At 33.6% G+C, this 26,963-nt stretch overlaps 1 protein-coding gene across 1 annotated transcript in view; it reads right to left on the bottom strand.

Moving 5' to 3' along the window:
- Window positions 1-24,067, bottom strand: part of ANXA10 (annexin A10) — a 99,643-nt gene extending 75,576 nt beyond the window's left edge. Inside the window, exon 1 of the mRNA XM_074272533.1 lies at window positions 23,866-24,067. Coding sequence (XP_074128634.1) covers window positions 23,866-23,883 — 18 coding nt within the window. The 5' untranslated portion in view covers window positions 23,884-24,067. The remainder of the gene's footprint in view (window positions 1-23,865) is intronic.
- Window positions 24,068-26,963: the final 2,896 nt, after the last annotated feature.

Genomic DNA, 26,963 nt, shown 5'->3' with positions numbered 1-26,963 from the left:
CATGACTGTCCTATGTTCTAAATCAAAAGAAAGGGGGAGATGTTAGGATTACTAAGTGAGAACTCGGGTTGTCTGGATAGTGACAAGGTGAGAATTCAGGTTGGACAATTACAAGGTGAGAACTCAGGTTGACTTGATGGAAGGAGCAGGCTCATTGGCTGAGGTGGTTCTTACCAGAAGCCCTTGCATTATCCCACACCCATTCTCTGGGAGGATAAAAAGCAACAGTGGGCCTGGAAAGTGAGTCTGCCTGGAGAAGGATAAGAGCTGGAGGAGATTCAAGAAGAAGACTCTGCATTGCATCAGGCTTGACGGGGCTCCCTGCAGGAAGGGAAGTCACTTCTCTGGACAAGAGTTAACAGCAACTGCCTGGAGACAACGGTTCGTTACAGGAAGAAGAATCTATCGGAGAGATTTGAGTAAAAGACACAGCAGATCTCTTCTCAGAGTGATCCGGCAGCTTCTAGAGACGACAGCTCGCTACATAAACTGAATGAAGAGAAGAAGTTGCATGCAACAGATGTTGCAGAGGTAGAAATAGCAAAGTTTAGCAATTGATTGGGTATTTGGAAAAAGAGGACTAGAATAATGTCAAAGTCTGATCAACTTGAAAGATTGAAAGTGCCTTTGATAGAAATAGAAAAGTTTGTAAAAGGAGAGGGTTTTTTTTTTTTTTTTTTTTGTGCTTTTTGTTGATGGAGGGGAAGATAGTTTAATTCTGAACATATTAGATTTGAGATGTCTTTAGTATATACATTTATAAATATACAATGAGCAGTTGGTGATGTTGGTCTGAAATTTAAATAAAGGGCTGGAACTATATAAAAACCATATGTTTATGTATATCTATCTATCCCCATGTATAACTATATCTAATATCCATATGTCATCTATCTATCCATCATTCATCCACCTATCATCTTTTTATATGTAATTTGTATAAAGATGATAGTTAATTCATAGGAGTTAATGAGGCTCCTGAAAAAGTGTTTAAGGGAAGGAGAAGGCCTAAAACAGAATCTTGGGGTAGATCCACAATTATGGATTGTTATATGGATGATGAGTTAGCAATTGCCTGAACTAGCAAGGGTTGAGAAGTATTGATCTGAGAGAACAGAATAGAAAAAGAATAGTGTCACAAAAACTCAAAGAATGTAGAATATACCTGGACCAAAGATAGCAGATTATTAAAGAAAGATGAGGACTGATGAAATCAATACATTATTTTATTTGATATTTCCTTACCATTCCTTGTATTCCCTCTTCTGCCTCCTTCTGCCCAGATCCCATTGTATCCTCTTAATGGCTCACATTACTTATATGAGATGAGAATCACCAATTCTATTCATTTTATTACATTTGAAGACTACCGAGACATAACCATCTGACTTTCCCCTGCCTCCTAAGCTTTATCATATGCTGTGCTTCTATGTCTTCCAGAACTTAGCTATGACTAAATGTAAAAAAAAATGATTGGAATAGAAAAAAATGTTTATTAATTAAGTTGTTTATACACCACCCTTAATTGTTTGCACAAATGTCCTTGACTAGTAAAACAAGGTGCCATGGAAAATTGCAATTCTCGGGAAATTATCCTTTCTTCACTAGGGAACTAGATTTTAGGAAAGAAAAGATCATAAATAAGCATTTTTTTTTACTCTCTTTAAAAAGATGTTTCTTTTTTCAATTTAAATGATAGCTTCTCCTTTTGAACAAATTTCTCTGAATTTTATTTTTTCAGAATAAGCTCTAAGAAATAGGTCCTTTCTGCTGCAAAAGATATACTATATGATTTTAAATGTTCTCTAGTGAATGAAACATCCAATAGGGTCTGAATAATTCAGGTAACAATGCCTCATCAATCAGGATGAATTATTAGGGAAAAAAAAAAACTATAACACTGGTATCATCATCCAATTCCAGTAGCTCTGAGACAGCAATCCCATTACAGTGACTCCTTCTGTGGATTAATCTGAAAGATTTCTTAGAACTTGAAAGCCTGTCATAAATCAGGGTGAATAAGAGCCTGCAAGGTGCTCCCGCCAAATAGAAAACATGTGGTTGTAGTTAATGTAGAGACAAATCATTGAATCTGCTGTGCTTGGTGTTTGCACTGAAGTTCAGTAGGTTTGTTAGAGCACCAGGTGATTGAAGATATAGTTTGGAGTTCTACCAGTTACATGTAGAATGAGAGCCAATCCTTATATTCCAGAATCTCAGAGTTTCAAAGGATTCTAAGAGATTATACAGTACAATTGATACACTTCAATAGAAGTCCCTCCACTTCAGGGTCTGTTAATCTGGGGTATATGCATTAAAAAAAATGGTAATTATATTTTAATATAACTGGTTTCCTTGGTAGTTTTAAGAATTTTATTGTATTTAAAAACTTTATTCTGACGAGTCCATAGAATTCACCAAACTGTCAAAGCAGGGCAGGGTACAATAATAATAATAGTTAACGTATAGCATTTGCTATGTGTCAGGCACTGATACTAAGTACTATACAATAATTTTCCAATATGATCCTTACAATGATCCTGGGAGATGGGCACATTATTATTTTCATTTTATAGTTGAGGAAATTGAGTTTAAGTGACTTATGCAGGATCACATAGCCAGGAAATAGCTAGCTGAAGCCAAATATGAATTTGTCGTTCTGATTTCAAACTGGTTCTCTATCCACTGTACTACATAGCTGCCTCTAAAACAAAAAAAAAGTAAGGTTTCATTCCTGACAAGTAGGGCTCCAATGGATTCCTGAAGACAAGTGATGGGGAACATATTACCTTGTAATATAACCCATTGTATTTTTTTTTTTCCCTGAGGCAATTGGGGTTAAGTGACTTGCCCAGAGTCATACAGCTAGGAAGTATTAGGTATCTGAGGCTGGATTTGAATTCAGGTTCTCCTGACTTCAGGGCCAGCACTCTATCCACTGCACCATCTAGCTGTCCTTCCTCCCCCAATTCTACTTTTAAATAGTTTTAATTAATAGGAACTTTTCCTATATATTTTTCCTATATATTTTCCTATATATTTGTTGGGTTATTTTTTTTGTTCCCATGTCTAAGACTTTACATTTATCCTTGTGAAGTTTAATCTATTTTGTTTGAATGAATCCATTCTTATAAGAAATTACCCCTCCTATAAGGATTATTAGACCCCAGATAAAATGTGATTTTGAAGTTTCAGTATGGTGTTTTGAACAAATGCTCATTGACTGACTGACAGAACCTTTTATGAGGTTCTGAAGATGCCAAAAAAATGTTTTCATAAATAGCATTCTAAGTAGAATAAATGCTTTTCTTCTCAAGGTGACTTTTTATAAAGATGAATTCATTTGCTTCAAAAGTTTTGGTATGCTGCTAATATATAAAAATCATTTCTGTAAATGTGATAAAGAAGGAAAAATCATTAGAATTTCCAATACAATGACATATCTTATCAACACTGGATATAATAAAAAGTGTTTGAATAGATGATTAAAGATGTGTGCAACTTGAGTCAAAATCATTTTGCCTTGTGCCAGGCTTTGAGTTAGTTGCTAGATGGGTTATAATAGATATAACAAAATGGTCATTGCCTCAAAGCACTTACATTCTATAGTAGTGAACTAACTTGGACAAAAATCAAGTAAATATCAGGTATATACAATGAAAATATAAAAGGAGAGGCAGCAGAATATAATGGACAGAGAGTCAGTAAGACTGGATTTAAGTTCAGCCTTTAAGGCAAATTGTTCCATGACACTGGGCAAGTCCTAATCCCATAATATCCCATTCAATCTTCTAAGCCTTAAAATTATAAAGTAGGTGCTGAATGGCCTTCACAGAGAGTTTCCTAAGGAGGGAATTACCTATACCAATGAAACCATAAGTTTGGACCAAAGCAAACCAAAGCAGAACAACCTCAAATAATGGCCCTAGATTCTAGAGCTCCTCTATACATTCATTAACTTAAGAGTCTGTATGCTCCTGCTTTCAATACAGTCAAATGATACTCACCTCTGAGTTTATTAAAGTTTTTAATCAGATTTTACAAGTCTGACTTTTAGAACACCAACTGAAATTCTGGAAAACAGGGAGGAATTTTAACTATTTGTGGAGGTTAAGGGTTAGGAGTGGGGGTGGGGGTAGAGGAAGAAGTCATGAAATGCTTTATATATTCCAAAACTATTTCTTGTTTTGGAGTAGCATTTTAATACTTAACTCTTACTTTAAAGTTGCAGCTTATATGAAAATAGAACTTAAAAAAATTTAAGAACCTTAAAAAACTGAGCATTCTTTTGATTTCAAAACTCAGCAAATTTAGAGAAAAATCTGTATAGGGCTATTTTCACTTAGACACAGACTTTCTTGTATTTGCTAGAAATTACAATAATAAAACTTGCCTCTCAGTCTCTGTTGACAGGTATATAGGACTGATATCAATTAGATGCTGAGCAGAATAGATTTTTCATGTCTCAGTCTATTTCTCTCTTCCCTGGGAGTATGCAAATTCCATCTAAAGGAGTCCATTAATAGCTAAAACAGTCAAAGAAGGAGAAATATGGATGTGGTTGATGGCTTTAAGCCTTGGATGTCATTTAACTGTTAACAAATGTTTACTATATGATGTCATATAGGCTTAAAAAAGATAACATGGTTTTGACTTGGTATTAACTGATCAAATTAATGGATGGAGGAGCTCTAATGTAGTTTTAAAATAGAATCTAGCAAATCAAGCTTGTAAAATCTGATTGGAAACTTGAAGAGACTCAGATGTAAGTGTTGTTGTTTGACTGAAAGTTGGGGGATACAGTATTTAGAAGAATTAAATGGCAACCCAATGAACAGATAGATGGAGCTCTAGGGGATGGTGGGACTGTTTAGTGAAGGGCTCAGCAATTGGAATTAGCTCTTTTCCTTAGTAATGACCTAGAGGATATGGTGGAATTCCCATGAATTAATTAAATTGAGTGTTTTATGTACTGAAGTACATGCAAGATTGATATCAAGGAGCCTAGGAAACTTGTAAATATGGTAGAAAGATATCAAAGTGAGAATCTACCTGGGGAAAGGCAAGATATATCTTTAGAGAATAGCAGTTCTGAAAAGAAATATTTAACAGGGAGAAAACTACTGGGAAACTGGATTACCCAAAGAGAAATAAGTATGGAAGTAGAGAGAGATTGGGAGAGAGGGTCTGCCCAAGGGGTCAGTGTGAGTGATTATATTAGTTTGCAGCAGAGGGAGGCTAATTCTACCTTATACAACTCTAGTGAGAATTCTTTTTGTCTTTAAGCAAAAATAGAGAGCGAGAAATGTGATGCTATCTGGGGGGAATAGAAGTAAAATAATAGAAGAGCCTAAGGACTGTAATAGGAGAAATATGAAATGCTGAATATGCAAGTATGGCTGAATGATGACAAAGGTTCAGGGGAAAATGATACGGTGCTTCTAATATTTAAAACATAAGACAAGCAAAGAGACACACTGTCTAAGTGACAATGAGATAAAATTAAGGTCACAGACACTGGACTGGGTTTGAAACTATTGGCCAGGTTGAATTTAGTTTTTCAATGGGGATGAAGGTAGAAGATCAAGCCCTGCTAATGTAAAAACATTAAAGTCAAGCTGGGACAATGCAAAGAGAATGTAGGAAGTAAGAGAACTCACACAGTAAATATTTTCCTTCAATGTCTTTTGCAATTATATGGACAGACATTTAAGTGTTTTCTAAAATCCAAACACATTAGAAACCTTCTGTGTCTTTGCATAAGGTTTTCATTAGTGACTATTCCTATCTTCTAATGGCTAATCATGTGAGTACACTTCCAAGATTTACTAGTTTTATCCTTGATACCAGAGTCCCCGGCCAGACCATATAGATGTCAACAATCATGGATATTTTATTTAAAAAAAAAAAAAAAAAAAAAGAGGATTCTACATGGAATTGTGAACTTCTGTTACAGATTTTTTTTTAAATAAAACGTATATATTAAATTTAACATGATCATAACAAAATTGCCTTGCTTCTCTGTGTTCCTCTCTGAACATTTTTTTTTGCTGTCATTTGTGCATTTTAAAATAATATTTCACAGATTATATTCTTTTACTTATTTATTTTTTATTTCTGTTCATTATGTATTGACTAATTTTCTGACTCATCTGTAGTTTAAGAAACTAAAAAATTCATACTTTTTCCATCACAATATAAATGGAGTTTTCAGTGACCTCCAATTTTGGGCATAACAGTATATCTTGTTGCTTCCTGCTTTCTCCTAATACTTGATTGGTCTCTCTTCTTTTCTCCTTCCTCCCTGTCTTTTTGTTTTTCCCCTTCTATGTATCCCCTTCTCTGTCATCTTTGACCCCTCTTTCTCCTTCACCTTTACAACCCATTAGCTGCCATGTCTATCAATTCTACTTACACAATATATCCAGCATGTTAGATATATTGTACATATATAATTAGAATTTTGTGATCTCCCAGATCACAAAACCACTGTTTAGTTTAGGACCTCATTGCCTTTTAATGCTGGACTATTATAATAGGATCATATTATATGACTCATATTCTAGTTTCTTTTTTGGTATATTCTCTACATAGCTGCCAAATTAAAGTTCTTTAAGGACATTTCTGTCCATATCAAGAAACCACATCAGTTCCCTATTCTTTCTGGGAAAGAAATAAAATTCATTCTTTTTAAAAGTCCTCTACATATTTTCTGTTCTACCCAGACCGGCCTGTTTGTGCTTCTCTGAGAATGAAAATCCATCCTCTGTCTTATGCTTGGGAATATGCTCACAAATTTCTTTGTCCTAGAATCTAACTTCTTTCAAAGCTTAGCTCAAATGTTCCTGCCTATAGAAAACTTATTTTGATTCTCCCAATTATTGATGTCTTATTTCTGAATAAGTTTGAGCATATTTTAATTTTATATGTAAATGATACCTTTCCCCAATATAAGTTTGGGAGCAAGATTATGAGCAAGATTCACCTCTTATTATATACCCATCACTCAGTACAGTGTCTATCACATACAATATGCTTAATAAATGCAGGAAATCAAATAATTAATTGACTTTTCAATAGAACTTTAAAAAAATAATAGTAAAACTCAGAGAAAACCTAAAAAATGGGATATTAATTATAAAGACAATGCTTAATGAATAATACTTGATGTTGGATTTAGACTGAATTTAATTAACTCTGGACACTAAAAAGATCTGGCTTCTAATTGGATGTTATATATGAGCATATATATATATATATATATGTAAAAAAAGACTTTTTATATTTTCTGGATTATACATAGATTATACATTACCTCCTTTCCCTTCTGGTTGAAGGGAAGGACAATAACCCCTTGTGTTATCCACCTTTTATAGAGAATTTATATAGAGAATTTTATAGAGAATTTTGGATTATCCATTTAACTTCATTTCCCATTATCTGGGGGCCTCCTTGCCTTTTAAGGTTTTTTTTTGGTTTGTATTTTGTACATTGTCTTTCCCCCTTAGATTGATTGTAAACTCTTTCTTATCTTGACATAGAGCCTTGCATATTGTAGTTACTTAATAAATGTTTGTTGACTATTGTCCTTTTATAGCTAAAAGATATGACTATAAATTACTTTTGAGAAAATCAGGGCCCATGTTAGAATCATGAACCTATTTCTCAAACTCAAAGCATTGGATTAGGGAAAACCTGCATCAGCGTCTTTACACTTTTATTTTTAATATGCATATTTCTAAGAAATATTTGAATATGAAATAATCCCAATGTGATCGGGTCAAATGGGAAAATCTGAGATTGAAACCATATTCTTTTGAATCTAAGTTCAAAGTTTCGAACCACTCTCTGAGAAGTAAGTGAATAAAATTAACTGTAGCAATTGTATTGGCATTTTGCTATATTGTGGAGATATGTTCATTCATGATTGATGGGGTTGTGACCTTTATTTGTCTCTACTGGTAATGCATTCCAGAATGCATACTTTACCAAAAAACGTTATTTTGTCATTTTTCCCCCAACAACAACAAAACCAGACACTCACAGCTAGGAGAGCTAGTTAGAGAAGTGATGAAATATGTAATAGCTCCTATCAGGAAAAGCAGTAAAAAGAAGTAAATTCAATACGACTGGAATGATGTTCATGCTCAAAGTATAATGTTCAGTTTTGAATTTCATGCTTATTCTCTATTATGCTGACATTTCATGTGTGAAATATTGCATTTCATGGAGTTATTAAATCTACTCCAGCAAAACGATGTTGTTGTCCTTAGATGAAGGGTGATTCCACAAATTCAGCAGACGACTTTACCTTCATCGGCTTTTTTCGAAATAGGTCATTAAGCAGCCTCTGTCAAAACTTAAGCAATTTCACAAAATGGAAATAAAGGGTAGAGACTGCAGTGGTTGTTATCACTGTATCCCTAGCACCCTGATTAGTAAGTGCTTAATAAATGCAGGTCTATTTTAATGCTATTTCCCTATGATCAAAGTATTAGTTTTCCCTGATCAGAATATTTAGTGGATTTAACTTTAAAATTTTATTATTTTTTAACTAGCTCTGTGATTTCATCACAGTGCAGGGAGCCCTGTGAGGAATTCCTTTTAAAAAGACTATATTTTATAATTTTCAAGAGTTATTTGGGGTTAATAGTAGATTTTAAAACTTGTTGGATGTTTTATAAGTATTTTGTGTAATAATGGCAACTTCAACCCTGGTCTTTCTTTGACGCCACATCTCTTTTCTGTAGGCCAAACTGTAAGATTCCAAGCAGCTGTTCTGCTTGTTTTTGTCTCCAAGAATATCATGTCTTTCCCGGAATAAGCATAAAATAACAAATCTCTCCATCATGAAGACCGATTAAGCTTTGATATTCAACACCTCCTTGAGTCAATACCTCCTTTCCCTTCTGGTTGAAAGGAAGGACAACAACCCCTTGTGTTATCCACCTTTTATAGAGAATTTTGGATTATCCATTTAACTTCATTTCCCATTATCTGGGGGCCTCCTTGCCTTTGTAGTTTTTTTTTTTTTTTTTTTTTGGTTAGCATTTTGTACATTGTATTTCCCCCTTAGATTGATTATAAACTCTTTCTTATCTTGACAGAGCCTCGCATATTGTAGTTACTTAATAAATGTTTGTCGACTATTGTTCAAGAAAAATGAAATGGTCCTAATTAGATATTTTTGAGTCTTTATCAATTCAAGGAGTATTAGATTTTCAGTTGGAGATGTTGAATAGTAATCTTAACTCTGTGCCTATCTGCTACATATCTTTGAGCAAGTTATTTCCCCTTATTTTTCTTAGGTATAAAAGAAAGCACTTGATTTAGAGGATTTTTAAGGTCCTTTCAGCCTGGGTTGTAGGGGGAAACCAATTTGGAATTAAAACATTTTATAATTCCCAGAGATAAAATTGTTTCTAGATTCAATTGAGGATAGATTATTCATAGACAAAATAATATTACTATGTGGCCCAAACGTGAGTGGGGCAATTTAAGGTCAATCCCAGCTTAATTAAAGCTATTCTCTGTTCTTAGTGAATACTTAATCTAACCTTCACGCTAGGGTGGATAATAGGTCCATAGATCTAGGGCAAGGAAAGATATGGAAGGATATTTAGTTCAATCCCTTCATTTTGCAGATGTAGGAAATTCCACGGAAATTAATTGACTTGTCCAATGTCATACAAATAATAAATAAAAAGACTAGATTTGAACTCAGGTCCTGCCATTTCAAATTCACCATTCTTTCCTCTATACTACATTGCCTTGGTTGCCTTGAGTAAATGCAGATGTGAATTAGGCTAAACTATGTGTGGGTTTTCATCTTGATAGTTTTCAAAGGTCATGCAGAAGGATAATCATTAACACGGGTGGGCTCTGTTTTATTCATGGTTTTACTTATAGATATCAGGTGGACATCTAATCATAATTTACTGAAAGCACTTCAACTAACTTACTTGACTTAAATGAATCTTGCTAACTAGATGTCACCTTTGGGGAGAAAACATGTATTGATGGTGATATAGAGAGGAAGCCAAGGTAAGAAAGATATTTTTGATAGCTTTCCCAATAGCTGAATGAAGCTAAAGTATTTACACTATCTGAAGATAGTTGCCAATTTTCCAAAGGTAGCTTGCTTTATAAAAATTCTATATTTGAGACTAAAAACGTGAAACTGGATCAATGATATGATATGGATTCATTATATAATGACTTCATGATATAGTAAATACTGCTCCATCAAAACTTTGAAAAGTACAGGAAAGAAAAAAAGACTTAGAAAATATTGTGTTTGTAGAACAGGCAAAGCAGTGTTAGACCCATAAGGCAAAGTGAAGGTATTAAGCTTTGAGCTCCTGCTAGTAGATGGAATGCTATAATCTAAAATTCAATAAATGGAGTAAATCAGTCAATCAATTAGTCAATATTTATTTATGTGCTAGTCACTAGAAACACAAAGACAATGATGAAACAGTTTCAGAGTTCAAGGGACTTATAATATATGAAAGAGATATGCATAAATATAAATATATACATTCTCTGTATAAAATAAATATAATATAATATTGAAGAGGAATGCACCAATAGATGAGATGAGAGAGATTAGAAAAGACCTCATGTAAAGAATTTTTGAGCTGAAAAGAATTAGGGATTCTAAGAAGTAAGCTAAGGAAGAAATGTATTCTAGGCATAGGAAAGAATCTTTGTAAAGGCATGGAGATAGGAAAGAGTGTGTTCCAAGTGAGAAACAAATAGATTGTAGAGTTCATAAAGGGGGTTAATATAAAAGGCTGAAAAAGTAATTTAGAGCAAAATTGTTCAGGAGGTTTTAATGCTAAAGAGAAAATTCAAGCTTGATTGTAGAGGTGAGAGGGAGCCATCTGAGTATTGAACAGGCGAGTGACATGGTCAAACCTATGCTTTAAAAAAATCACTTCAATGGCTGTTCAGAGGGTGGGTCAGAGAGGGAAAAGATGCAGAGAAAATTTTTAGGAGACTGCTGCAGTAATTCAGTGGAGGTGATGAAGTTTGGGGAAAAAATGGTTCATGGCAATGTAGGTAGACAGAAGAATAGATGCAAAATACAATTTTGAGATAAAAGCAACTTGATAATTGAGTCATCTTAAAAGGAGTTTAAAAAAGAATTTGGAGCAGCTAGGTGATGCAGTAGATAGAACACTAGCCCTGAAGTCAGGAGGACCTAAATTGTAATCTGGTCTCAGACACTTAATACTTCTTAGCTGTCTACTTCCTTGACCCTGGGCAAGTCACTTAACTCCAACTGCCTCATCAAAAAAGAAAAAAGGAATTTTAATGCTATAAATAATACAAATAAAGAAGTGGGGAAGAATGATCTAAAGAGACTATTGTGGATGCACAGGGAACTTTTCAAACAGCCTGGGTTTTTAAAGGACATCTACAGGAGGGAGAAAGAACTGCATAGTGGAACCAAGGACAGAGAACTTGTTTTAAAATATGGGATTGTTCTTTAATGATAGTTTATGGAGCTTAAAGCTCACAATGAATTAAGTTTGATAAGGAACCTTGAGAACTTTAAATGAGACTTTTTTAAAGCTAGTTTTCAGACAAGAGGGAAATCAAAGTAGGACTAAGGTCATATTTCAAGACAGATTGGATGCTGAAATGAGGGAGATGGCAGAAACACTCAGTTTTTTGATTATTTTTAAAGGAGTATGACTTGCTAATTGGGAAGGATAGAACACAATCTTTTGGGATATACCAATATAACCCTTCCCCCTCCCAACTTTAAAATCACAACATTAAAGGTATAATTTATGAGTATTTAAAATGGCAAGGGTTGATCACTAATAAACAGTATGGCTTCATCAAGAACATTTCTAATTTATCTAATATCTTTTTCACACAGGCTGGTAGGTCAGGGATATTTTTCAGATTTATACATAGATTTTTACAAATCATCTGGCAAAACCTCCCATGCTATCTTAGTGAAGAAGATAGGGAGATGTGGGCTGGGTGCAGTTCAGAGGATTTAAAACTACTTGAATCACCAAACTTAGTTTGGTGATTGGTAGATAGCGAACAATTTGAAAAAAAAGTCTAGTAAAGAAGTCTAGTCTTCTGTCCTTTGCCTTTGCTATTTCATTCTTTAGTTGACTATACATGGAATTAGGTGTCTTTATTAAATTTGCATATGACAAACTTAGAAGTGATATCTAACACATTGTATGATAGAGTTTGGATCCAAAAAGCTGTTTCTATGTAGATCTGGCAAAACTCCTGAATACAACCAGAACCAGATTAAAATGATTGTGAATGTTTAACAAAATAAATAAAATTACAGTGAAATGAAGAAAATGTTCATTTGTGGTATTCTAAGTTAAAATGTAGCCCACAGGCTTCTATTTATATTTGAGTTTGACAACACTGAACTAGAACATTAGCCAAATCAAATGAAAGGAAATTGTTAGGAATTAATGTGTAATCCTTATCTATATTCAAAAAGCAAACTCTAAATACCACAGGAAGGTGTAGATATCCAACAGTCCTGTGGAAATGATGTGGAGATCTAAAATGTTAACAATGACGCATAGCAGTCTAAAAAGTTAAAGATAACCTGGGTTGGTGTAAAAGGAATAATGTTCTGCCCTGGTTATATCACATGTACCAATCTGGGCCTTATGTTCTAGGAAGAATATATACAAAATGGCAAGTATTTAGAAAGGAATGATCAAGATTGTGAGATGACAAAAAAAAAAGATAATAGAGTCAGTTGGAATTGACTTTCAAGAAGTGATTGTTAAATTTTCGGAATGAGCATTTTACACTATGAAAATTGGAAAAAACTACAAATTAATGCTTCATTTCTTGTTTGGTTGATTGTCTAGAGTTAAGAAAAGGATGGAAATATTTAAAAGTGAATTGATTGCATATATTTTCTTTCCTTCAGAGAGTTGGTTGTTAAACATTTACCAGAATAGTGATTACAAGAAAAAGAAAATTGAATAGATTAATAGCATTTGAACTATTTGAAGGATTGTTATGTAGAAGAGGGATTGTTGTTTTTATATCTGACCAGATATAAAGTGTACCAGAACTAGGAACTAGGAACATAGAGAAGCAAGTTTCAGTTTGACTGGGTCCCTCAGCTATTCTTTTTCCTCTTCCCCTTTATTACCACATGCATACTTCTCTGCTTGCTTCTCTGTATTGTTTCTCCAAATTAATATATATTCTCATCAAGGTAGGGAACTGTCTTTCCCATTGCTTGTAGTTGTATTCCCAGAACTTAAGACAGTGCTTGTAACAAAGTAATAGTTTAATAGATGTTTGTTGCTGACTTGAAGTGAGGGAAAAAAAATCTTCTTAAACTGTAAGACCTATTTTTAAAATTAATTTCTTCAGGATGAGAATTTCTTCCAAATTGCAGGCTTATATTAAAAAAAAAACTAAATGATCTCTTTTCTATTGAAGAGCATAAATTTAAAGCTGAAATAAGAGTGATCATCCAGCTCAACCCCATCATTTGCAGATAAGGTCCATAAGGATTTAAGTCACTTTTCCAAGATGCCAGCTTGGGATTTGAGCTCATCCTATAAGCTCATGTTGAGCTTTTTTTTTTTTTTTCTTTTTTTCCACTGTACTATTTAATAAATGGTATAGTAATGAGAGAAGCAACTACAAATAAATGTCAAAAGGGAACTAGGCAACTTGAAATAATCAAGAAACTTTATGGATTCTTTCTTCCAGACAAACTGATACTTCATTTTGGCATAAAGATGGCAAAGGAAGCTTTGAAGGCCAGAGTAGTGAAATTTCATCCATGAAAGTCTTCTTAAGCTAAGATTTCAATCTAAAGGGGCCTTGTGGTCATATGGTCCATCACCCTCATTTTATATATGAATAAATTGAGGTCCATATTTTGTGACTTGTAGAGAGGTATAATGTGGCAGATTGAGGAGATGAGTTCTATGATACTGGACCTGGTGCTTTTTCCACTACACATAAGGATGGCTACATATTTGAATGTAAAAAGCAAGAACTTGATTCATACACTACTCTGAAGAGAGATCCCAAGCATTATCACAGCCCAGGACTCCTATCAGTATGTTTACAGAATTCAAGACCCACTGGTTGGTATTTATCTAATCCAACTATTCTTCAGCTGCTCTCAGAGAGCTGCTTCAGAGAGGATGCCTGATCTTCATACAAATTCTCCCTTGCTTTGTACAAATATCTTCTTAGAGGCATAAAGGAGGTAAGAGTTTTTCAGGGCTGTGCCCAGGCTAAATCCATATTCTATTAGGAACAACAAAGTTATGTGCTATAATGATTTAGGATTTGAGAGTGATAAGTATATGGATTGCTGGCTCAGCTAGATCCTACTTGTTGTTAAGGACACTATCAGTTTTAGTTTCTAGACTATACTCTTTTAAGCTGGAAAATCGAAAAAGTGCTCAGTACTGTGAGAAGGTTGCCTATACTCTCAGTTGTAAGTACCAAACAGGGCTACCACAAGGACAGTCATGGTCAGACATTGTCCTTGTTGCACATAATTATGCCTGGCGGGGTTTGAGGGAACAGGTAGTTACTTCTGCCCAATACAAAGCTAGTCATCGAAGGTTAGAGAATCCTGAGATTCAAACAACAAACAAGGTAGTTAGGGACTGTTACATTTCCTGTCTGTTATCTCTATAGACAATTTTTCCTCCCGAGGAAAGAATCAGCTTCAATATCCTAATATGAAGACAAGACCTCATATGGTAAAAATGAATAGTGGATAAAAACATGCTTGAATGAAGACATCTGACCATAGTATAGAATATACTGAGAATGGTTTTCTAGTATTTAGAGTAGCCTGGAACATAGTAGGTACTTAATAAATGTTTATTGTTTGATTGTTTCTTCATTTGGAGAAGGCTCAGTTGAAACATACAACAGTTTCTACATATGGGTGGTAAAGGATACACAGATGCTTTGTGTGTCTGCATTTGGAAATATGTTTCTATTTTAGTTAACCTTTAGAACACTGACATTTCAGAACTGGCAACAAAATAGATGCCTCAGAGAACATGTAAATAGCTTCAAATTCTCCAAAATTATACAATAATTTAAGAACATCCTATTAGGAATGGTGGCAACAGTATGACAATGACTGATAACTAGCTTTAACAATGAGTGACTTTCATTAAATAACTTTCTATTTTTTGCTAACTTGTCGTACCAATGGCAATGAACTTTCTGCATGGAGAAGTTTCTCTTCTCTCATTTCTCCTCTTTTCCTTTCCTCTATATACTTTTCTCTCCCCTCCCTCTTTCTCTCTTACTGCTATTTTTTTTTAAGCCATAACTGACTGCTTCTTCAAAAAAAATTTAATAGCTCAAATGCTGCAATTAGGTGATGAGAGTGATGAAGAACATCTAGACACTCTACTATTTATTCAAAATTGTCTACCATCAATTTGGGTTAAAAATAAGGAAGCGATAGGCCGGGTGACATTACCTTTGGCACAAACTGCATGTAATTACTTTTATGTACAAGGTGTTTGTCAGAATCTGTTCTAATTTTTTTATGGTTTCTTTGAGAATAATTACCAGATTATTTGAAGCACATAAATAATATTATGATTTCTTTAGTAAGAAAATGTTCACAACTATGTGATTACTATGCTGAGTTGCTCAAGCAAACACCAATTGGCCGCAACATGAAGTGTGATGTGATATTAAATGAAAAGCATAGCAGGAAGTTTGATACCTTGCCTTACATCACAGAATATGAAAACAGTCCAAGGGCTCTTTAGAAATTTTAAAATACAAAAGCAATACCTAGGTCTAGAATGGAAGCAGAGGAATTCAATTCAATTTAGTTCATTTCAATGTACTTTGAGTATGCAATACATACTAAGTGCTTAATAAATGCCTTTTTTCCTTCCTTCTTTAAGTAAAATAGACAAATGGTCTATATTTGTTGATATATATGCATAGCTATAGTTTTCAATCCTCTTTATCTAAAGGAAGAGTGTATATTTCATCTTCATTTCTATGGAATCAAGCTATAGAATTCATTGCATTAATCTAAATTATGGACTATTTTTGTGTTGTTTTCTTTTATATTATTGTGGTTATAATAAGTCAAGAATTTTTTTCCAGAGTAGATCAGAAACTCAAGTGTGGTTTCAAATATTTAGTAGCTATGAGAAGGTGGACAAAGTCATTTAACCCTATTTGCCTCAGTTTCCTCATCTGTAAAATATGTTAGGGAAAAAAATGAGAAACCACTCCAATATCTTTGCCAAGAGAAGCCAAAATGAAGTCATGAAGTATTGGACACAATTGAAAAAGTGACTGAATATCAACAGATGTGAAGCATTTTTTCATGCCTTATCTTCACTGTATTTGCAGGGATAGAAAAATTCAATCACAAATTGACCATTCCTATACTAAGAAATAGGGAGGAAATTCCACTGCTAGAAGGAAGAAGCAAGACTTTCTTCAGTCTATATCCTTATGGAAACATGGGTTTCACAAAGTAACCTTGTTCTTCTTCAACTTCAAAATGAAATAAGCACATAATCAATTAGCGCTTTTACCTTTTTAATCTCTTAAAGAATTGAGTGCTGCAGTTCAGGGTCAGTGAATTGCACTTTGAATTAATTCTAGAAAATAAATGCAAGAAGGGCCCAATAGACCTTATTTGGCTTCTGGTGCTAAATTCAACTTCTTGTAGAAAGAGTTTTTAGAAAAGCAAATGAATTCCTCTCCTAGAATGCCATTCATCATTCATCCAATACTATCTATCTGCCAAGGCCAAGTTTAAATCCCTTCTCTGAGAAAATTCTCTGGTTCTTTCAGCCTATGCTGATTCCTCTTTTTTTTCCTAAACTTAAAAGCACCTACATTTGAAATGGTACAATTTAACACTTTATTATTTCCTAATGCTTTCTTTTTAGTACATCTTGTTTCAACATGTTTTAAGTTTTTCTGAGGTCAGGGAACATGACTACTTTATATTTCCCTCTCTTCCCTCCCCTTCTTTAATACTCTATTCCACTGAACATAGTCCTGAGCATAGTATCACAGGGTCATAGAAACCACCTCGGAAGTAATTTTGTCCAATCTTCTTATTGTAAAGATTGAAAACTGAGGTTGTAATTTGCCTAAGATCAAACAGGTTAATAAGTGGTTAATTTAAACTAAGGGCTCTCAACCCCAAATTTAGTTTTCTTACTATTATACTATTATCTGTACCTTTCTTTCTATCTCAATTTTTACAATTCTACTGTAGGCCTTGATGATCTTATGTCTGGACTACTGCAAAACATCTGCTAAGGGCTTTCCCTTCCTTGCCTCCAACCTCCATACACATATATGTATATACATACATATAAATATTTTTCCATCTATATATGCTGTTTTTTAAATATATATATATATATATATATATATATATATATATATACACACACATATATATGTGCGTGTGTGTGTATGTATGTATTCTCTCTATTTATATGTATTTCTACATATACATATATATGTATAAGGATCAGAAGTTGCAAATGATATCTACATATTTAAATACTTTTCTGATAATAAACAACATGATTATTTGAGAGACATATAGCAAAGCAGATAAGTGATAATTTCTGAATAAAGAAAATTTGGGTTCAAATTCTGTATCTCGTACCTACTGACTGTGTAACCTCTGCATTTCACCTAATAGTACTTGCTATCTGGCTACATTCCTCTGGATATTATCACTGATCTCTAGAATTTCCTCATTTGATTATGGTGAATTGATTACGTAAGTTACACCTCTTGAGTGCCTCCTGCCCCTGGGCTCTTCCCTCTCTTTGATTGGAAGGGTGAAGGGTGGGCAGTGGTAAGGTCCTTCTAGATCCTCCATTTTTAAGAAGGAATTTCAAGGTAGATAACTCATGATTTCAGTTCCCTGGACTTCATGTAATTATGTTGTATACCTTTTTTCATTTACCCACACCTTTTTAGGTTCTGTGTGTATTTGTCCAGGCATGCTTTGAGAGCAAGAACTATCTTTTTATCTCTTTGTCTCCCTACCATTTACCACTGTGCCTGGTACATAGAGGGCAATTAATACATATTTAACAATTGACTAATTTACAACAATTGGCAGCTCTCCAAATCTCTCAGCTGCTTTGGAAGAAGGATTTTCCTTACTGGGAATTCTCTATGTAAATGAGAACACAAATTTGGGTCCCTTTCCCACAAAAATGATTAATTAAAATCTAAAATTTCCCTTTGATTATGGAAGTCCTTTTATTAAGTACTTTGAAATGGTTCTCTGTTGTCTAAAGTAGGCATGTTAAAGGCCTATTATAGGCCTGCTGTCTCAAGCCTATATGGCTCATACCACTTTTGAGGGCTGCCTGATAAATATAATAGGGAAATTAGTAACAAAATGAGTAAAAACATGATAAAATAAAGAAAAATACAATAATACAAGTTAATATTTGGTTTTCTAAATCAGTAAAGGCCCACAGGGTCATTATGTTTCAATATTCCCCATTTCTATTTACATTTGCCTTAAATACAATTTGGCATTCACCTTCTCATCCTATCGGTATTATCTCAACTCTCAGTCTCTGCTATCATGAACCCTTAACTATAGTGAGGCTGTTCACCTAACTTCAAGAATTACCAATATTGTTTACTTGCCTAGAATATTATTACTTCTCTGCTCCATGTTTTTACATTCTATTAATTCTTTGGAACTTAGTTTTTATTCCTCATCTTTCATAAGGCTTTGAACTCCAAAGGGCTATATTAATGTCCCTCTACTTTAAATTCTCATAGAATGTATTCAATTAAGACATTCTGTTTCTTAATCAATCTTGTACCTCCTTAACAAATATTTAACTGTTTCAAATAGTCATGTCCTCAGAATCAGAACTGTAACAAAGACAATAACATGTGTGTGGGGGGGGGAAGGATATTTATTCCCCAGGAAAGCATTTTTTCTCCTTTGCTGTAATTGCTATTCTCAAGGTCCACTGCTACCTCTCATGGTGATTACCTGTCACCAAGGTGACTATTCCTCAAGAGGATACCTACTGGAATCACAAGGTGACCAGTTTCTCCCTCTCCTTACCTTACTTATTCACAATGATTATTCTAGGATAACCATCCATTCTTCATTTCAAATGAATGTGTTCTAGGCACCAGAATTTCTAGTTCTAGCTCTGATTAGACTTTAAGTTCCTTAAGGTCAGAAACTACAACTTAGTTTTAAACTTCCTTCTTACATCCCTCTTTCTCCCCTCTTCACAAATACATAGAATATTTACTGGGCATGTGGTATATGTCATGTTCAAGAAAAGTAAAAAATTAGAGAGTAAACATTTAGAAGCTATCTAGGAATATTTAGACCTAATATAAAGTCTTTGTTAAATGGAAATAATCATTTATACATGATATTCAGGCATTTAATCTGTGTGCTTAGTCTTCAGTAGTGTGGGAAATTTTTTTTGCTTACTATTTCCACTTTAAATGTATTGGACTCATTATTTAAAGATATTGCTGTTATATTAATAAAATAATTTACATTTATATAGCTTTTTACACTTTGACACTCTCAGATGGGTAGTCAATGAGTCCTTGCTGATTGACTTAACATTTACCATTTTAAGTAACTAACATATCTAATGCCAGATCTGGTAGGGTATGTATAATCATGGGATACATAAAGAGTATTTCTTCATTGCTTCTCAAATGTTATCTTAAAATTGGAAGAATGGTTCCCTTTCCATATTTGTTTTTCCAACAGTCTTATCTTTTCTGGGACTTACTTTGGTCCCAAAGACTGAACCAACATCCCCCCAACTCTCTGAGACAAGTGCTGGGAATTTGTCTTTAAAAAATTCTAAGTATAAGCATATAAGTTGGATCAGGAGAAAAAAAAAGTTGCAACTTTATGATTTCTTCTGTCTGAGGATTAAGGAGTTCAACAGAAGCCTCAGGAAAGGTTGAAGCCATAACTAGCCTGTTTCACAATTTTTATTGAATCAAGGTGTGTAAAGTTCAGCCTATGCAGTCTTGTGATTGTAAAAAGCAATCTGGAGTGTGCACAACCTTTTAATAATATTTGTTCAGTAAGTCATAGAGCTGATAAACAATCAAAGTCAGATTTCTTGCTTAGAACAATTTCTGTGGGAATGACCCCCTTATCCTTCAAAATTTTTTTTTTTTAAACTCAACATATTTCTGAAAGTTTACTATGTACTGCCTTCTTTTATGAACTGATTGTTCTCTGCTATAAGATCTACTATGAGTAATGCTTATTCCTAGATAAAATGCTTTAGTATGGTTTGGATTTACTGAGTAAATTTTTTTTCTATTTTTTTGTACTCTATTATATGCATATGTATATATTGTTATATATCTACTTTTATATTTTTCAGACCTATGATTTCAAAATTAAAGGAAACTCTAGGTGAACAACTTCCTCAGTGAATACAGATAGTACTGTTCTGCTATTAATCTGAGAGAAGGACTTTTAAACTTTTTGTTGAGTCACGGATTTTTTTTTTGGTAGTCAGAAAAAGCCTATGGACCCTTTATCAGAGTAATTATTTTAAAGGCAAGAAATAAAATTCATAGAATTACAAAGGAAACCAATACTACTAATATAAAGATGAAATTTTTTACCTATTCAAGTTCACAGATTTTCTGAAATTTAATACCAAAATACCAAACACCATGGGAGTCCATGAACCCTTAGACTAAGAATTCTTAGACTACTGTTTCAAAGGTAGAGGGTTAGGACTGAAATACCACCTAATGCAGTGGATAGAGATCTGGTCTCAGATTCAGGAAAGGTTAGTTCAAGATTCATATCTGCCACATAAAATCTGGGGTCAAGTTTAAGACAACTAGATAGATATTTAGATAAATATGAATGAACATTTTAAAAGCATCTGTTCTGGGCCAGGAACCATATTATATGCTGACAGAAAGACATACACACACACACACACACACACACACACACACACACACACACACACACACTACAGAAATACACACACACACACACTCTACAGAAATACACACACACAGTTATACATAGAGAATACTGAATGAACATGGGTGCAAACTCAGCATGCTGAAAATACCCAAAACCTATGTGATCTATTCTTTGGAGACAAAATACTGTCACTGAATCTCTGCTGTAGGTTCCTTCTTTGCTTACTCACCATTATACTTTGATCAACTGAACAATTTCTTAAACTGAGAAAAAGTAATTCACTTTATTATATGGCATTTATGACTTTAATTTTTCTAGATTAAGGCATCTAGCACTTAGAATTCCTCCTCTCTGAAGACATTACAAAAATTTATAGATGAAAATTGCACAGGATGACCTTTATCGGCGAAGGGAGAACCAGTAACAATAGCCTCCTGGATGCATGGTTATAAAAACAAAACTTTACCCACGTTCACAATCTTTAAAGCCCATAAAAATAGCTGAATAAGTAATATATACAAAGTGTAATATAAATGTTAATAGCTAAAATATTGATACATTCTGTTAGAACAATTTTATTGGTTATCACACTGGAACTTCATTTGAGCATTGCCTGTTAGGTTTTTTCTTTTGATAAATTGGCACACAATTATGAATCTAGTGCTTTATTAGATTATAATTATTTCCTATCAGTTAGACAGTCAGTCCATCAATAAGCTGTTATTAAGAATTTACTATGTGATAAGTTCTGGAAATAAAAAGAAAGGTAAAATTGTGGTTCTTGCTCATTTATAATTATTATTATCACCATTATTAACTTTTAAAGTACTTAACCTCAAATGTTTGCAGTAGAAAGTTAGACATAAGTAAATCTCACATTGTAACTTTCCATTTTGGTGGAGCTTGTTTTAGAAAGGCAAGCAAACCTTTGTCTGAGGTATAAAGCAGTGAAAAAAGGACTAAATGAAAAATTAGGGCTCTTAAATTTGAGTTTTAGCTTGGCTACTATTACTACTACTAATTAACATTTATATAATACTAAATGACCTTTAAGGACCTTCTAGCTTAAATCTATAGACCTATGAACTACACTTCTGATAGATTCTCTTATCATGATCCCTTTTTAACCATCATTGGGATGTAGTTTGAAAATTATCTGGAGGGTTCTTTCAATAAAGTGGCATATTAATATGAAGCTGGTGTTACACAGTACTGAATATGCTATATGAATTATCCAAAAATAATTAGGCTTGATTAGTCAGAGACAAGAGAGAAAACCCAATAGCCTTTTCCAAATTGAAGCAATTCCCCAGTTGACTCAAATGATCTAATCCTCTCTTTTGCTTTCTAGTGAAATGTAATGACCACAGAATTAGCAGAGTAGTAATGAAAAATTCACTGCCTATTTGGGAATGTGAAATCCAAAATTGGACTCAAATTTCCTAAACCCACACTAGTAGAAAAATCAGATTATTATAGAGCTCTATTTAATGCCAATTTGACTGAAGAAATAAAGATGATCTAGACAATTCTATAGGGAGAAATGCTTTGTAAGTAAATTGAAATGACTCAGTGCAGCAATAGTAACTTCATACAAATGGTTTAAAAATCTAGTGTTAAGTTTTGGAATTGTTAGAATAATCTTTTTCTACCAAAAAAGGGGTGTCAATATAAAATTTTATTACAAATAAAGTTTAATGATTTTGAAAGTAGCTTGCTTAAATGAACATTTTTTTTTTAGAATACCTGGGCTCAAATTCTGTTTCAGACCCTACCATACTGAGTCTTTATAAGCTTAGCCTTTAACCTCTCTGATTTTCAGTGTCCTTGTCTGGAAAATGAAAGTAATACTTTCAGTTCCCATCTCCTATTAGGCTTAACTATGAGAATATATGGAAAGCATGCTGGCAATTTTAACTGGTAATATAAATGTCAGTTATTATCTAATTAGCTATTTTAATTTCTTCTTAAATTTATACATGGCAACTTTTAGGTGGATAAATTTATATTTGAGCCAAATAAAGAGGTTCAAATTTCTTACATTGTTCAAATTAATCAGATACTTTTTCAATTAATTGTGGGCAAAGGATCTTAGGTTTTTCAGATTTTAAAAAATGATCATATCCAATATTGCATTTTTTGTGATTATAATTGTAATATTTATTACAGGATAGCAATACAGAAAAGATAGCCCTTACTTTATTCTTCCATAATAGTTCTGATAATTATAATACTGTATTAGTAAAACATTGGGCTTATCCTCATCATCCTCATCAATTAAGTATCTCAACTTTAAAATATATTTTAGATACAATAAAATTCTCTTCTAGTTAATATGCATTAACCCATTGAATTTATGGTACTCAAGAGGATACAAAGATTAAACTACATATCTTTTCCAAATTTAAGTTGTTCATGACATTTAAATTTGTAAAGAATCTTAGAGATCATCTAATCTTATTCCATCTACTTTTACTTTGTATGTACTAGGTATTTAATAAATTTACTGCATTTTTGATGAGAAAACTTGAGCCCAGTTAGTCATGGCATAGCTGAAATTTGAACCTTAGTACTATGGTTCCAAATTCAACATGTTTTCTATTATATGTAAGTAAAAGGATCATAAATACAGTGGAATTGAGAATTGAAAAGCTATATAGTTAACAGTATTTCTATTGAAATTCTAAATGGAAACCATTTATATAATTCATTCACAAATTAGTGATTTAGAGCTCAATTTTTATTATTCCATGGAAATACCACATTTTACTTTATTATATATTATGTATTATATTATATACAGACTTTATATCATCTTATATACTTTGATACACATGTAATATATTTTATAAAAATATATATGACATAATTATACTTACGTAATCCCCAGAAAACATGTTGATGTTGGAGTGCTAAATTCAGTTTAGATCAGAGAATTAGCTGGAAAGAAAAGTGGTTCTTGCTGTAGCAAGAACTTACTATAGTAACACTGGTATTAAAATTAACTGACAAATTAGAATAGCCAATCACATTTAGTGATTTTTACCATTCAAATTACTCAGTGGTGTAAAAATGAAACCCTGGCACAGTATGCCCCTAGATGCAATATTTATACTGTGCCATTAATCATAAGTCAGTACGTGGAATTATTGCCCCAGACAAATAGTCATTGAATTCACACCCAGATGCATATTGATTCAAGAAAATTGAAGTAACCAGCCAATGAAAGAAACAAAATATTCTGAAAAATGATGTTTTAGTCAAAGGTTAGATGATTAACCACAAGGTTAATAATTTACTTCCTACCTTAAAAAAAAAATCAGCATTTGGGCTCTATATAACACACAGTTTCAAAACACCACAGGTAAAATGTCAATTGTCAGTTTGTAAAATATAAGGTGAAATGATGTGTAAATTTATCATTTGCTAATGATGATTCTCTGGAAGAGCAAGGGGGAAGGATACCAGAGCAAAATACAATGATATTAAAAAAAAATACTGAAAGTACCTCCTTCAGCAAACATTGATGAATACTTCCTCTGATTTTTGAAACTTTGTAGGTCTTTTTCTATTCATACATTATAGGATCAATATTACCACTATACAGATGACTTCCAGGTCTATATATTCATCTATACTCTTTCTTGAACTCTTGTCTTATCATTTGCCTGTTGGACATTTGTACTTCTATTAGGATTTTCTTTTCCTCATTATCTTCATATTCACTCCTCTATTCCTCCAGAACTCCTCTTTTCTAAAAAGGGAACCATAATTCTTTCATTCATCTGTGTTTATAACCTTGGAATCGTTCTTGACTTTTCCTTTTCCCATACCTCCTATAGCTAATCAGTTGCTGAATCTTGTCTGCTTTCACTAGTACTTATTCTATTCCACTATCTTCTCTCCATTTTCATATCCATTACTCTTATTCAGATCTTTTGGAAAGTTATAATAGTATCCCAATTAGTCTCTATTTTTCTTGTCTTAATTCTCTTTAATCCATTCTCTACGAAGTTTCAGTCATTCTATTCTCTAACCTAATCCCTCCCCTCCCTCTCGCTCCCCTCTTTCCCTTCTTCCCTCCCTTCCCCCTCCTCTCTATCCCTCTTCTCTCTCTCCTCCCCTCCTCCCCTCTTCCCCTCCTCCTCTCTCTCCTTACCTTTCCTCCTTCCCCCTTTCCCCCTTCCCCCTTTCCTTCTTTTCTCTTTCCTCCTTCCCCACTTCCCCTTCCTCCCTTCCTTCTTTTCTTCCATCTGTAAAGATTAAGTAACTTGCCCAGAGTTACCTAGCAAGTGCTTTAGGTTTTGAATTGAGATCTTCCTGATTCCAGGGCCAGTATCTACTACAGCTACTTTTTTCCCCAAAAAAACTTTCCCAACTTCTGAATTCTGTCTTGACATTATTCCTTTTCACAAACTGTGCCTTTCACCTGAAAGCTTCTGTCTTTACATCTCTGCTTCTTAAATACCCAACTCATTTGAAAGCTCAGGAGAGATACCTCCTACCTTAAGCCTTTCTTAATTCTTCCCAGCTGTTAATATTTTCTCTCTCCTTCATTTTTCTTGTATTTACTTTCTAATACCTTCTTCCTCTTTCCCCTAATATCTGTAGGTAGATAAATGGCATAGTGAATAGAATCTTGAATCTGAAAATAGAAAATACTGAGTTCAAATTCAGCTTCAGAGACTCAAATAGCTTTGGGACCCTGGTTAATTCACTTAAAATCTATCTGCTTCAATTTCCTTATTGGTAAAAGATGAATAATAGTAACTTCTACCTCCCAAGGTGTTATGAGGACAAAATCAGTTAATTTATAAGGCATTTGGCAACTGTAAGGAGATTTTTAAACACTACTATTATTTATTTATATGTTATAGCCATTAGTAGAGTATAATTTCTTTATAGTCAGGAAATGTTTTATTTCATCTTTGTATCTCCAGTGTCCAGAAAGGTATTTCACCTTATCCTGTCTGATTCCAGATTCTTCACTTCACTATGCACATGTCTCCATGCTATATACTATCTCCTTCCTAGCCTTGACTGCTATAGGATTGACTGTGTCAGCCTGTGATCCTAGGTTCTGATTGGTAAGTATTTAACTTTGTTAACCTACCATGCATATTCAGACCATGTTCTTGGGGATGCCATTATTCCCAGGTATGTACAAGTTCTCCTGCACCCATCCCCTTTTCCAACTTTAGCTCTGAAAACAGTTATCAAATCCACATATGGTCTTACAATCAATTGCTCCATCCACCATTCTTCATAACTTCTCTGTCCAAAATACTCCTCCCTGGCCAGTAATCCCTCATTTGTGTTGTCTTCTCCTGTTAAAATGTAAGTTCCTTCAGGGTATGGCCTGTCTTGCTGGCTTGTAATTTTATCCCTAATACCACACTGTCTGGCACATATTAAGTATTTAATAAATGTTTTTTTCATTCATATAAGACACTTTATAAATGCCCTTTGGTTTTGAGTGGATTATTCAGCATCCCAAATAGCCGCATCCCATCATGTGTATTGAAGAGGAAAATTAATATTGACATCAGGAGCAGTTTTGCATGTAAAACAACACAGGATACAAGACAGAAATCAACTGTATGCCTAAAAGGCAGCAATGTGCATCAGAGGCTCACTGCTATTTAGATATAACTTCCATCAGCCCCTCAAGTCCCTGCTAAATGAGAAATCATGCTGACCTCCCACCTTTTGTATAAATAGAAGCTATGAAGAAAAAAAAAATAACTCAGTTTAATTATTTCCCCAATAGATAGCCGTATTCTTGTGAAAGGGCAGCTTAATTAAAAGGCAAAGTAAAAAGGGAGTTACTATAGTATTATTCTTTTCACTTCCTTGAAAATGAGATTCTAGCTTATCAGTTACTGGTATTAAGCTAAAACAAATTTCACCTTGCCAAAATAAGTTTCAGATATTTCTTTAGAGATTGAACATCAATGAAATATTGAAAATAGAAATT

Source organism: Sminthopsis crassicaudata, chromosome 6 (assembly GCF_048593235.1).
Source record: "Sminthopsis crassicaudata isolate SCR6 chromosome 6, ASM4859323v1, whole genome shotgun sequence".
Lineage (NCBI taxonomy): Eukaryota > Metazoa > Chordata > Mammalia > Dasyuromorphia > Dasyuridae > Sminthopsis > Sminthopsis crassicaudata.
Note: the sequence above shows the minus strand (reverse complement) of the source record. Positions and strands in the feature narration are given on the sequence as shown.